The sequence below is a fragment of the Neophocaena asiaeorientalis genome, unplaced genomic scaffold (assembly GCF_003031525.2).
Source record: "Neophocaena asiaeorientalis asiaeorientalis breed wild unplaced genomic scaffold, Neophocaena_asiaeorientalis_V1.1 scaffold98, whole genome shotgun sequence".
In the NCBI taxonomy this organism is placed as follows: Eukaryota; Metazoa; Chordata; class Mammalia; order Artiodactyla; family Phocoenidae; genus Neophocaena; species Neophocaena asiaeorientalis.
The window spans coordinates 2,331,187-2,343,659 of NW_020172459.1; the positions used below are offsets into that span (position 1 = coordinate 2,331,187).

Sequence of the window (12,473 nt, forward strand, 5' to 3'; positions counted from 1 at the left end):
GGGCTCCTCCAGGGTTGGGAGGCAGGGCTGTTTTCATTATGTCTCTGCTGCGAGAGCTCCTGCTTCTGAGATCTGAGGTCCAATGCAGGAAGTGGATAGAGGCTGGGGGCTCTGCTTGACCTGGGATGGGCCCACCTCTGTTGCGTGGTGCCCGGGGCTCTGGTCATCCTGGGACCGACTCTGAAATCCTAGCCTCCAGGAGCCCAGGAAAGCCTCGGAACCTTTGTCCTCTGTGAGGGCTGTTGCGGGGAGGGGTGTGGTGTCTTTAATGCATTGTCCTTCAAGCTTCATAAGAACTGTGGGGTTGCCCTGAATTTACAGAGGAGACAAACCTGCCCAGAGAGGCAGAATCTCCTGCCCAAGGTCTCAGAGCCGCTTAGTGTCTGAGTTGGGGCTCACCCGACTCAAGCTCTGGGTCATTATCCTGGCTCCCTGGTCCGGGGCTCCATGTGGGTGGTCCTGCCACAGCTGACCAGTCATGGTGACCCTTGTAAGTGGACCTGTAGGCCCCGTGGTGCCCCTGGAGGGGACGCCGGGAAGGCTCTTCAGTCTGGCTGGGATGCTGAGACCTGGGGCCGAGAGGATTGTGGCTCTTTGTGAATTTCATGGAGGGCAAACAGTCCGCGTCACAGTGGTCCCTGAGGGCTTCCTGGAGGAGGCTCTTTGTGCTAAAGTCATGAGTGATGACTCCTATCCTGGCAATACCTTGGAATGGGCCAGGCCCTGGGTGAACACAGTGTGGCCGAGGACCACGATGCAGTGCCCTGGGAGAGGTGGCCTCGTGGTTCTCAGTCCAGTGAAACTGACCAGGCTGTAGCACCCCTTCGTGGTCCTGGGGTGGGGGCAGGTGACAGAGGCCCCACCCAGGAGGTGGGGTTTCGCTCTGGGCAGCTGCCCCCTTTTATCTGGGCCACCTTCTGATTTCCTCACCTTCAGCCCACACGTATTGAATGCCTGTGATATGGAGAACTCTGGGCTCCGCGTGGGCTTGTGGCTACCTGTTGCCTGATGTCTTTTAGGCCAAAGCTGTGGGCCGACTTTGGAGGTACTGAGCTGTTGACAGCCTTACCTCTCCAGGGTCTGCGGTAAATGGCTGGGGGAATCTTGGAACAAGCCCGTGTCCTCCCCTGCTGCAGGAGGTGGAGGAGGGCCGAGGGGCTGGAGTGGCCTGTCCTGCCTGTAGAGTTCAGGACTTCTGGCTGGAGGGGGAATGGGGCCACTCACCCAGAGCCAGGATTTCTGCATAATTTTCCCTGAGATGGGTTTGGCACAGTTGCCAGGTGAACATTTTTGTTCTGTGGGAGAAGCCCCTGGAAGACTGTGGGGCTTGGGGTGGTGGCCTTGGCCGCTTTGGGGCTCCCGGGATGGGTGTGGTTGGGGATCCTGCTGGAGGGCCCCCGAACCCCTGCCCTGGAGGATGGATCCTGGAGGATGGCCGGGGGAGGCCGAGGCACTGGGATCTCATCTTTGCATGTTGGATTGCAGATGTTTCGCCTTTCGGCCAAATTGACATTCCCATTTGGATCGTCTTCATTTGAGCTTCTCCTCCTTCTGCCCCACCCTGCCTCACGCCTGGCTGGAGGCTGGGGAGCCTTCAGGCCTTTGGCTGGCAGTGGCACTTGGGGTCCTGGGGCTGCCCTGCTGGCTGACTTGACTTTGGGGAGACAGTGCCACCTCCTGAGGCTGTGCTCTCCTGAGCCGGCCAGCTCCGGATGTCCCCTGGGCTGCTTCTGAGCTGCTCTCCATGTGTGCTGGGGCCTCCCCAAACTTGCCTGCAGGGCCCCGGGGCCCTGCTGCATGGCGAGCTTTCCCACTGCTCTCCATGTCCGCCAGCGGTGTGTAGTGGAGCCACCAGGGCTGCAGGGTCTCCCCAACAATGGACAGCTCTCCCCCGACCTCTGGCCACCCCTAGTGTTTCTGAAAGAGCCAGGATATGAGGAATGTGATTCAAAGGGAATAAAAGACACAGGCCCTGACTTCTAGGAACTCTAAAACGAAGCCACCTTGTCCTTTGCAGCATTGCTGGGTGTGTGAACAGCGCTTGGTGCACGGCTACGAGCTGCTGTGCTGTCCGCCACCGTCTTGGCTACGCTTGTCCATTTGGGGAGTTAGGACGAGCATCGTGGGGACCAGAGTGGTGGTCTCTGTGGCTGCAGGAGCCGGGGCGGTCAAGGTGGTCCTGGAGGATGTGGGACTTGAGCTGGCCTGTGGGTACTTGGGTGGGAGGCCCACGTGACAGTGCGAGGTGCTGGAGGCTGGAAGTGTGGGTAGTGGCCCCCCATCAGGCACTGGGATTCTCAGAGGACTAAAGCAGGGATGATGCGGCCCATGGCCTGGAGGGCACCGCAGATCTGACCCATTCCAGGAGTGGCCTGAGGCATGCATGCTTAGAGATGTTTCTTTTATTTCCTATTCGCCCTTTAATTTTTTTTGATAATATTTGTTTTTATTCGTATTCTGTGGATTCCCTTTAATTTTTAAATGAGATTTTAAAAAGTGAGGTGAGGAGCCCTTGCTCACTCTAGCAAGTTCCAGCAACCTGAAGGCCAAGTAGTCAGGGGCATGGTGGCCCTTCTTCCCTCCAAACCCCACCCCCACATTCAACACGGCTCGGCCCTGGCACAGCGGGGGGTAGGCCCTGACTCGGGCTGATGCTGGTGCCTGAAGCTGGATGGGACAGCGCGGGGCGGGGGGGGGCGCTCAGGTTGGATGGGACAGCTTGGGTGTGCTCTGTGGCAGCTGGCGGTTCCGGCCAGTTGGCCTGCGAACGTGAGGCTGCCGGAGGGGAGTTTTCTCCTGGACGGGGCCTCCACGTTCGTTCCTGGGCTGTGACTCAGAGCCTGAAGCCAAGTCACCCCCCCTGAGTCACTGTTTCCTGCAGCGCCCTCCGGAATGTGTTAGCCGAGCCCTTTCTGGGGCCGGGGTCTGTGACTCACCCCCTACCCTCGGCTCAGCCCTCGCCAAGCTCTTTTCTTGGGCTCTGTGATGGGGTCTTAGCGCCACCGCCTGGTGGGTGTGGGCAGGCCTGGAGGGCGCCCGGCCGGCGCCCGGTCCCCAGGCCTCGGGAGTGGGTGCAGGCCCCCTGCCCAGCAGCCCGGCTCCCTCCTCCCCTGCCTCTCCCCTGCCTCTCGTGGATGTGCCCGATCTGCTGCCTCTGGCCTCAGTCTGGTGGGGAAGGGTCACAGAGGAGAGAGGGGTCGGGAGAGGGTGGGAAAGACTCTCCCAGGGAGGCCAAGTCAGGCTGGTGGTTGAGGCTGAGTAGGGGCCAGACCTGGGAGAGGAGGGAAGGAAGAGTCAGAGGGGCCGGCACGAGAGCTGGCGGCATGCGGACTCCTCGCCTGAGAGAGGCTCCCCTGGAAGTGAGCAGGGTCCCACCTGGCTGGGTCTGGGGCCTCTGCCCTTCCTGTGCCTCAGCCCCCTTTGTCCCTGGTCTCATGCTTTCTTGCTGTGCTCCTCTCACCTCCATCTTGGCGCATCTGGGCCAGATGCTGGGGGGCGGGGCGGGTTCTCCCTTTGGCCGTGGCTGCTGTGCCCGGAATGCCCCCGGCGGGCCTGGCTGTAAGGGCCCGAGGGGCTGCATGGGGAGATCTGCCCGGGCGTCCACATCCACTTCAACCTCCATCTTGCCCGAGCCCTGGTCCCCGTGCACTGGGGCGGGGGGGGCGGGTCTTGGGAATGGGCGTGGCCTAGCCTGGGTGGGCTGGGACGGAGGCCTGGCAGAGGGGAATGACCCGTCCCGCCCTCCAGGCCGAGGAGGAGCTCATCAAAGCCCAGAAGGTGTTTGAGGAGATGAATGTGGATCTGCAGGAGGAGCTGCCTTCCCTGTGGAACAGGTGAGGGGGGGGGGGGGGGGGGGGCCGGGCCCACCCTGCTCCGTGCCCTCCCAGGGCTGGATCCGGTGAGGGTGGAGGCGAAGCAGCCCGTGTGGCTCTCCTGGGCTGCCCGCCCTGGTCTGCAGTTCACCTGGCCCTTCTTCCCTCCCCCCTGCAGCCGTGTGGGTTTCTATGTCAACACATTTCAGAGCATCGCAGGCCTGGAGGAGAACTTCCACAAGGAGATGAGTAAGGTAGTGACCCTGGGCTGTGCTCCACCTGCCAAGGGCCAGCGTCAGAGGCATGGGTGGGCCGAGCTGCTTCTTCCCTGCTGGGGTTGGACACATGCTGGTGACCACAAGGGGACCCTCTGGGCCCCTGAGAAACAGTGTCAGGGCCCAGTCCTCAAGGAACAGAGTGTCAGGGCCCAGTGGGAGCTGCTGGGTGCTCTGGGGAGGCTGCGAGTGGGCCCCAGGGGTCCAGCCCCGGCCCCGTCCCAGCTCCCAGTTCTATTCTCCTTGCCTGGGTGGAGCCCACCACCCTCAAACGGGAAATGTGCTCTCAGGCAGCCTTGGCCCAGGGAGCTCAGCGTCAGAAAATGGTGGCAGTTTTCCAGTTTGTAGGCAGATAAGAAATAAATTACTAAAATTTTCCCAATTAAAAAAATGTTTTAAGTTTGCTCTACCTACAGAACCTGGCGCAAGAAGGGGTCTGATTAGCTTAAATTCCTATATGTTGCAGCTTAACTGGCAGTTAAGCTGCAAAGCTGCGTTGGAGAAACGTGGCGTTGGCAGCTCCCTCCCTCCCTGTGCCCTGGGTGGACCTGACTTTGTCTCCTGGGCCCAGAGGAATGAAGTGAGTGTGGGGCATTCCAGGCCCAGGGCAGGAGGAGGGCTTTTGCCAGCTTGGGGCCTGTCCTGAGTGACCACCCTCAGTATGGTTTCTTGCCTGGTAGGCCTTCCCTTTCCTTCCTACTTTTTCTTCTTCCCTTCAAAGATTTGAGACAACTTGTAAAAAAAATTGAAAAAACAAGAGAGAGGTGTTTTGGGAAGAAAACATTTATGTCAAGTGGGAGGAAAATTCAGTTCTGGGCTTGGTAGTGGCTAAAGCAGAGGGAAGTATACTCAGTAAAGAGAATCACGAGGTGCATGGGGTAAGCCCCTCGTCTTGCCTGGGCTTTTGGTGAAACCTCTGGCAGTGGTAACGTGGCCTGAAAGCATCTTGGCAAGTGACTTCAGCAATGAGGATCAACAGTTAATTTGCCAAAACAATTGAAAAAACTTAAAAACAGTACAAGCTCTATGGGGCATTTTAAGAAACGCCCCGTAAGTAGGAAGAAGAAAAAGGGGGTCCCAGAAACGGTAGCTGTTCGCAGGGCAGCCCACTGCCTCCTCCTTTTTTCCTGTGGGTTTTCTGGGACAGGTGTGCTGGTTCCCTGCCCCCAGTGATGGGAAGAGAAGAGCTTGCTCCTGGTTGGGGCAGGGGCACAGGGGAGGGGCTGGTGGGGAGGAAGAGAATCAAGGATGTTGTCAGGGAGAGGGGGGCTGTTGGGTGGCCCCCAGCCAACCGGCTGGCTGTCCCTCCTGCAGCTCAACCAGAACCTCAACGATGTGCTGGTCAGCCTGGAGAAGCAGCATGGGAGCAACACCTTCCCGATCAAGGCCCAGCCCAGGTGTGTGATGCCCCCCCTCCCCTGCCGAGGGCCGCTGGGGGCTCAGGGAGGTGAGGTCTGGGGCTGGGCTGTTTGCTGAGGTCCTTTCTGGCTGGGCCTCCCTGTGCTCAGGGGAGCAGATGAGGGCCCCCCTCCTCCTCCACCCCGTGTCCCCTCTGGGAAGGAGCTACCCGGGCAGCCTGCAGCTCTCCTGCCTGGGCCTGGCTTCCCTATCTGTGCAGCTTTGCAGGTGGGCCTGGGGACTAAATGATTCAGCCCAATGGGAAGGGAGCCTCCTCGTAGAGCGGGGGCCTGGTCCCAACCTTATCCGAGGCCCTGGATGGCGGGGAGGGGGGGTGCCCTTGTTCCTGCCCTCTGCCCAGAGGGGAGCCCTGCTCCCTGGGGCGAGAGCTCCAGGGAGGAGGGGAAACACCTGGGCCTCGGCTGTGGCCCGTGGGAAACCACAGCAAGTCTGAGATTTCCCTTCCTTTCCGTCCGTGAGCATCGCACCACAGTGTGGAGAGCAGCGATGCACCGTGCCCTCCTCGGCTACAAGGCGGGGTGATTGCATCTGGTTCTTGGGGTAATTAGGGTGTCCCCTAGGAGGAGGAAGGCAGTCAGTATTCAGTGAACGTCACTGTTCCTCTTGTCCCCTGCAAACACAGTATGTGTGAGGGAGGGGGCGGCCCACAGGGTGCCCTGGGGGCAATAAAGGCCAAAGCGTGTTTCTCAGGTCACCGCCTGTGGAGGTCATGGTGGCGCGTCCAGGATGGGTGAGGAGGGTGGAGGGCGCCGCCCACCCGGGCAGTGCAGGCAGCGGGGGCCAGGCCGCCTTGGGAAAGGGCTGGTCTGAGGGCAGAGGAAGGGCCTTGGAGGCTCGTGAGCCTCCTTTGCAGCAAAGCGGGCAGCCAGGTTGCCACCTCTCCCAGGGTCCCCCGCTGGCCCGCTGACCCCGGTCCTTCTTGGGCCCCAGAGCTCCTGTGGCTGGACCCCGGGCAGGGCGGGTGGCCAGCGCTGTCCCGGCCTGAGCCGCCTGCCGCCCGCCAGGTCCTGCTTCAGGGCAGCGTCCTCTTTTTGCTTGTTCCGTGGACACCACCTCAGCGTGCCCGGCAGGACACGGAGGCCAGCGGGGGCCCCAGGACTGGACAGCCGGGGCCGTGGGCAGGACTGGGCCCTCTTCCAGGCCTCCGGGAGTTAGGAGGGCTTCTGCTCTTAGCCCTCCTCTGAGCAGAGGGGCTGCCGATGAGGGAAGGGAACAGGCCGGGCCCACGTCTGCATTTCCCCCAAACGAAGGCCTCAACGTCCCGCCCGTCCCCACAGAAAGAAAACTAAACTGTTCTCGCGGCTGCGCAGAAAGAAGAACAGGTACCGGCAGTGAGTGCTGTGTGGTGGGGGCCTCGGAGGCCAGCACCCCGGCCCCTGTGCATGCGCCTGGCCCTGCCAAGGGCGCCACTAACCCCTAACTTGCCTTCCTGTGTGTGGTGTGCGTGTTGGGGGGCAGAGGGGTGTCGGTGGGAACGGAGGGCGAGCAGACCGCCTTAGCACGTTCCTCTTGGGCTGCGGCCTGACCAGGAGTGGAGGATGCAGCCAGAAGGGAGGTCTGGAGGCTCAGGGAGAGGGCTGCCGTAGCCCCGCGGTTTGTAGGAATTCTGTGTGTGTGTGCGTGTGTACATATGCTGGATGTATGTGTATTCTTCAAGGAGGCAAAGACGTTCCCATAAAACACATTCAGTAAAGGTGAGAAGGAACCAGCGAGTCTCGCACGCATCTGTGCCATTGTCTGGCCCCCGCCATGCTCGGGCAGGTGATGGGGTCACTAGTTTCTGTCTGTCCTTCTAGACCTGCCCGGTCCAGCACAGCGGCCGCCTGCCTCGTGTGGCTGGTGAACACTGAAAACGTAGTCAGTGTGACCGAGGAGCTGAATTTTTAATTTATTTAATTTAAACAGCCATCTGTAGCTGGTGGCTGGTCTCAGTCAGCACTGCGCTAGTTTCTTTAGGCAAGTACAGCATAGATTCTTACTTTGCACCCGGTAGCGGGCCGTGCACACCGTGTGTCCTTCTTGGTACTGAGACTCGACTTGAGGGCCTCACCCTCGTCCCCGCTGTGAAGACCACCCCCCCCGCCCCCGTTTATTTACCCCTCTGCCCGTTGCCTCTGCCGGTTCCCCGGGAGGACCCGTGGGAGCAAAGGCTCGGGGCCTGGGGAGCGGGGCTGTCTGTGCGCTGGCGTGAGGGGTGGACGGCAGGCAAGCTGGCCCGGAGGCCCGGGGGCTCAGGCTGAGGAGCGGGGCCGCCCTGAGCGCAGAGGCTGCTGCGTGACGCGTGGGGGTGAGACTCACTTTGCTTCTAGGATGCGTGGCTTTCTCCTGCTGTGGGGCTCGGCGCCCCTGCACCTGGTGGAGGCCTGAGGGAGGCTGGCCGGCCCCTGGCGGCGGCTTCCGGCTCCCGCCCTGGGCCCCCCGCCCCCCCGCCCCCGGGGCCCGCAGACCTCAGCTCCGGGTGTGACTGTCACTGTGTCCAGGGCAGGCCCTGCTGCGGACACCTGCCTGTTCCCAGTGCTCACGCCGGTGTCGCCTCGTTTCCACCCGTCCTCCTGCCCACGAACGTGCAGTTTCACACGTGGGTGCACGGGGACCCACACTTGTGCACACGTGGGCGTCACGTTTTTCCAGTGAGTCTGGACACACACGTGCGCCCTCAGTTTCCCAGGATCTACGTGGACACACACACGTGCGCGCACATTTTCACACACGGGTCCCCGGGGCATTGGCACGTGCACACGCCCTGTCACACGCACACTCCTTCCTGGACGCCGCGGCCTCCCTGCATCCGGGCCCCTCTCTTGTCTCACCTCCGCAGTGACAACGCCCCTGCGAAAGGGAACAAGAGCCCCTCTCCTCCGCCTGATGGCTCCCCTGCCGCCACCCCCGAGATCAGAGTCAACCACGAGCCCGAGCCGGCTGCTGCGGCCACCCCCGGGGCCGCCCTCCCCAAATCCCCGTCTCAGGTAGGAACGTGTCTCGGTGGCCCGTCCCCTCCCTGCCTTCCTCTGCCTCCTGCTCTGCCGCCGTTCCCCTCCATCCCTGTCCCCTGTCCCCGCCAGCCCTGGCTCCTCTCCGTGGCCCCGGCCCCTGCCAGGGTCACAGGAGCTTCTGTGACCGTCTGTCTCCTCCTTGAGTGTCCCCCCCATCCCCACCTGCTGTAGCGTCCCCTTCTCTCCTCTCCCCTGGCCTTTGGGCTGCTTGACCTTCTCCGTCTTCCTTTCCTCCCGAGACACAGTCTCCAGGGGAGACTGCATCCAGTTCTGCGCAGGGGGCTGCCTCCCCCTCTTCCTTGCCTTCTTCCTTGCGGGGGGCCATGCGGGACCCTGAAAGGGGCATCGCGAGGAGGGGCTCAGTGAGGGGAGAGGGAGGGGGAAGCCCGCTCCCCCCCGTCAGTTTTCTCCAGGTTTCTGCAGCGTCCCTGGGAGCTGCCAAGGGAGAAAGGAGGGGTGGGGTCCACCAGGCAGGACCATCTGAGCCCTGCTAGGCTGTCCCCTGGCCCTTCGCCTCCTGGCCCGCTCGACAGCTGATTAGGAGAGCGATGCTAAGAGGGTGTTGAGAGCCTGCACTTGACTCGAGCACTTGCTCGGGGCCGGACCCCGCGCCAGCCTTTCTGTATTTTCATTCACTGTCCTCACAACCAGCCTGTAAGGCAGATGCTGTTATCACCCCAACGACAAGTGATGAAACCCAGGCTTGGGCGGGGGGGGGGTGACTTGCTGTGGTCCCCGAGTGGGCAGGTGTGTGGTCCTCTGCGGGGCCCTGGCTGTGTGCTGGCCTCGGGGGTGACGGCCAGAGGCTGGGCTACAGCTCCTCCAGGGGTTGGAGTGGGCAGAGGGCCTGGGCGGTGCAGGAGCAGAGGCAGGGGGCTGGACGCCCGGCTCTCTCTCAGCTCCTGTTTCTCTCCTCAGCCTCCCCCGAGGGCAGTGAGAGCCAGATCCTCTGATGCCAGCCCCTGGCGGCCCCGCAGGCCCTTCTTTCCTTCTTTTCTGTTCCGTTCTCTCCTCTTCTCTCTTCTTTCGCTCCCTCGCCCTCCGCCCTCCCCTCTCTCTGCGCAGGGTTTCCGACCGCCTGCTTCGGCCCCTCCCGGGAGCCCCTGTGGTCTCCGTGTCCATGTCTCGGGGAGCAGTGGCTCTCCTTGTTTCGTCCTCCTCGGCGGCCGGGGGTGTGACTAACGTGGCTTTGTCTCTGTCTGTCTCCCTGGCCCCCATGCTCTGCTGTGCGGCCCCCCAACTGCTGCCGACCCCCAGCTCCGGAAAGGCCCACCGGTCCCTCCGCCTCCCAAACACACCCCGTGCACGGAGGTCAAGCAGCAGCAGACCCTCAGCCTGTTTGAGGACACAACTGTCCCTGAGATCAGCGTGACCACCCCCTCCCAGGTCAGCCGCGGCCGCCGCGGCCCAGCTCTCTCTCCCTTCTCTCGCTCTTTCAGGGTGCGCATGGCCTTCCCCCCCTCCCACCCCCGGTGCCTCCGCCTCAGGAGCAGGGGTCGGCTCTGGGCCTCTCTCTCGCACGTCCCTTCGTCCCTCCACCCGTCATCCCTCATCTCTGAGCACGTGGCCACACCTAGGGACACGGGCAAACAGTCCTAGTAGAGACCGTCAGCTGCGCAGTGGCCTCTCCGTTCCATTGATGCTGTGGCCAAAAGGGGCAGGGAGCACGGAGGACCTGGGCCAATCAGGGAAGGCTTCCTGGAGCAGGTGACGTTTGCCTACGAGCAGACACCGTGCGTTGGCCAGAGGTGGTAGCGTGCGAGCGTGTAGGTCAGGATGGGTGAGGGACAGGCTCAGGATCTGCCGGGAGTTCCGTGCGCGTCAGAAGAGCACTGCTTGGGCGGCGGTGAGGAGGTGACTCGCAGGGTTGGGAACACCTGCAAGGCGCTGCGACTTTAGCTCCCAGAGCTGCTGACCCCACTTGGAGCCGGGGCTGTGGCTGGGCCGCAGAGCCCGGCTCCTGCTGTCCATGCCCTAGGAGGCACGTAATGCCCATCCCCAGGGGGACAGAGGGAGGGTGGAGCAGGGGAGGTCACTGTGGTGGCAGGGGGGTGGGCCGCACATGGTCGGGTCAGCTCACAGAGGCCGCAGTGCGCCGACCACTCCAAACCTGGCCTCCGGGCCTCACAGCCGGGCCGCCCTGTCCCCGCCGGGCCTCACCATTCGTGCAGGCTGGCTAGTCCCAGGCTGTGCTGGGCCCACGTTGCAGCACTGCTGTGGGCTTGTCCTGCCCGGGTCTCTGGGTTCTGCCTTGTGCAGGCTCCTTTGCACAAGCTCAGAGGCCTGCAGGGAGGGGCAGGGCTGGGGGGTGGCACATCGGGGGAGAGGCAGTTAGGAGCGGAGGACTGTGCTCGCCGCGATGAGGGACTGTGGGGTGAGTGGGCTTCAAGCCCCCATGGGAGGACTTCGGGTCGGAGCTAGGAACTTTCAGTGCAGGGCGGCTGGGGGAGGGCGGGGGTTGCCCTGCCTCGGGGGACCGGGAGGGAGCCTTTCTGGAGAGCCTGGCTGAGGCTGGCCCCGGGCACTCCCAGGGCCTTGGGGAACTGTGGCCTCAGGGCAGCTTGTGGCTGGGTCGCTTGCTGCCTGGAGCCTACCTCCGCCTTGGGGTGCACTCGAGGGCTAGTAGACACTGTGCAGGGGGTGGAGCCAGCCGCTGACCTACGGGGCCTGGTTCGGTTTTCAGTCCCCTCTGGGAGGGGCTGTCCCCACTTCACAGGTAAGGAATTGAGGGCCTCACCTGCAGCCAGGCTGCCCGCTGAGCGTGGCCCTTGCGCCCCGCCATGCTCTCTGCATGTCTCCCGTCTGTCCTTCCGCCCACTCCTCGGAGCCGGGGCCCCGCCCAGCAGGGTTGGAGAGCGCTCGCCGGGGTGCTTTGCATGGGGCTGGGGTGGGCTGGTCCCCCCAGGATGCTGTGCCGACAGCGCTGCTCTGCTGGGCTGTGGTGAGTAGCCTGCGTGCCTGCCCCCGAGGCTGGTTCCGGGCCTGCATGGTGGGAGGCTGGCCTGCTGGGAGGTGAGCAGAGAGTGCGCGGTCTGCCCTTGGCCTGGTGACCCTGTACCCTTGGAGTCTGGTGGGTGGGGCGGCGGCTGCCTGGGCCTGGCTGGCGTCTTAGAGGGGTGGGTGGTGGGGCCGTGAGGGGCAGAGAAATGCTGCCCGCAGCCGGTGAGGGCACCCAGGCCCAGCCTGCGCGGCCTCCCGGACACTCGGTTCCCTAGAGATGGCAGTGACCTTCCTCCCAGGCTCGTTGGACAGGGCTTGACTTGAAGGAGAGTCTGTGGCTGGGGATGAGTGTGGGGCGGGAGTGAGTCCCCTGAGCTTGGGCCTGGGCCCTCTGCGCTCTGCGCCTTATCCCCTGAGCTGTGCGCTGGCGGCACCAGCCTTTCTCAGGACTGCGGGTGTTGGGTCTCCCCACACAGGCCGCAGCTCAGGTGGGAAGGCCCCCCCCTGGGAACCTCTGCCCATGCTTCCAGGTCTCGGGTCCTTCTAAATGGAGGACCTCAGGTGCTTTGGGCTGGAGAGTGTGTTCTGTCAGTTCTGGGCCCCATCAAGGGGGTGGGGAGGGAAGCTGGCTGGCCTGGGCTTGCGGGGCTGTGGCCCTCCCAGCCCTGCCTGAGGGGAGGACCCTGGGCTGAGCCAGGGCAGGCATAGCCCTCCCTGTCCCCGGGGAAGCCCCTTGTGTGAGATGGGGCCACAGGGGAGCAAGCCCTCCTCCTAGGAAGGCAGCGTGTCTGCTGGGCACTGGTACCAGGCCGCTTGTCCTCCAGGGTGGCTCTGGGAAAGACCCTTTTCTTCCATGATCGTCTGGCCCAGCTTACCGAGGGGCTGGCTTCTCGCAGTGTGGACGGGGCCACTGCGGCCCGTCTCCTGGGGCCATTCCTGTTACATGCACATCCCAGGGCTGCACTCAGCCCCGCTGAATGGGAAACTTGGGGGGGCTGGGGAGGGACGTGCAGTGTGAACACGGGTGCTCAGGT

At 63.2% G+C, this 12,473-nt stretch overlaps 1 protein-coding gene across 11 annotated transcripts in view; it reads left to right on the forward strand.

Annotated features, from left to right (window-relative positions):
* The window catches only part of BIN1 (bridging integrator 1), a 54,860-nt gene that overhangs the window by 36,115 nt on the left and 6,272 nt on the right, over positions 1 to 12,473 (forward strand). For 4 of the 11 annotated variants that reach the window (XM_024738013.1, XM_024738005.1, XM_024738010.1 and 1 more), the window contains 5 exons: positions 3,748 to 3,833; positions 3,991 to 4,066; positions 5,402 to 5,484; positions 8,325 to 8,472; positions 9,757 to 9,885. In XM_024738013.1, the coding sequence (XP_024593781.1) occupies positions 3,748 to 3,833; positions 3,991 to 4,066; positions 5,402 to 5,484; positions 8,325 to 8,472; positions 9,757 to 9,885 (522 nt within the window). Of the gene's footprint in view, positions 1 to 3,747; positions 3,834 to 3,990; positions 4,067 to 4,553; positions 4,668 to 5,401; positions 5,485 to 8,324; positions 8,473 to 9,756; positions 9,886 to 11,088; positions 11,098 to 11,182; positions 11,216 to 12,473 lie in introns of all 11 variants that reach the window. The other 7 variants (XM_024738002.1, XM_024738004.1, XM_024738003.1 and 4 more) reach the window with 4 other exon arrangements.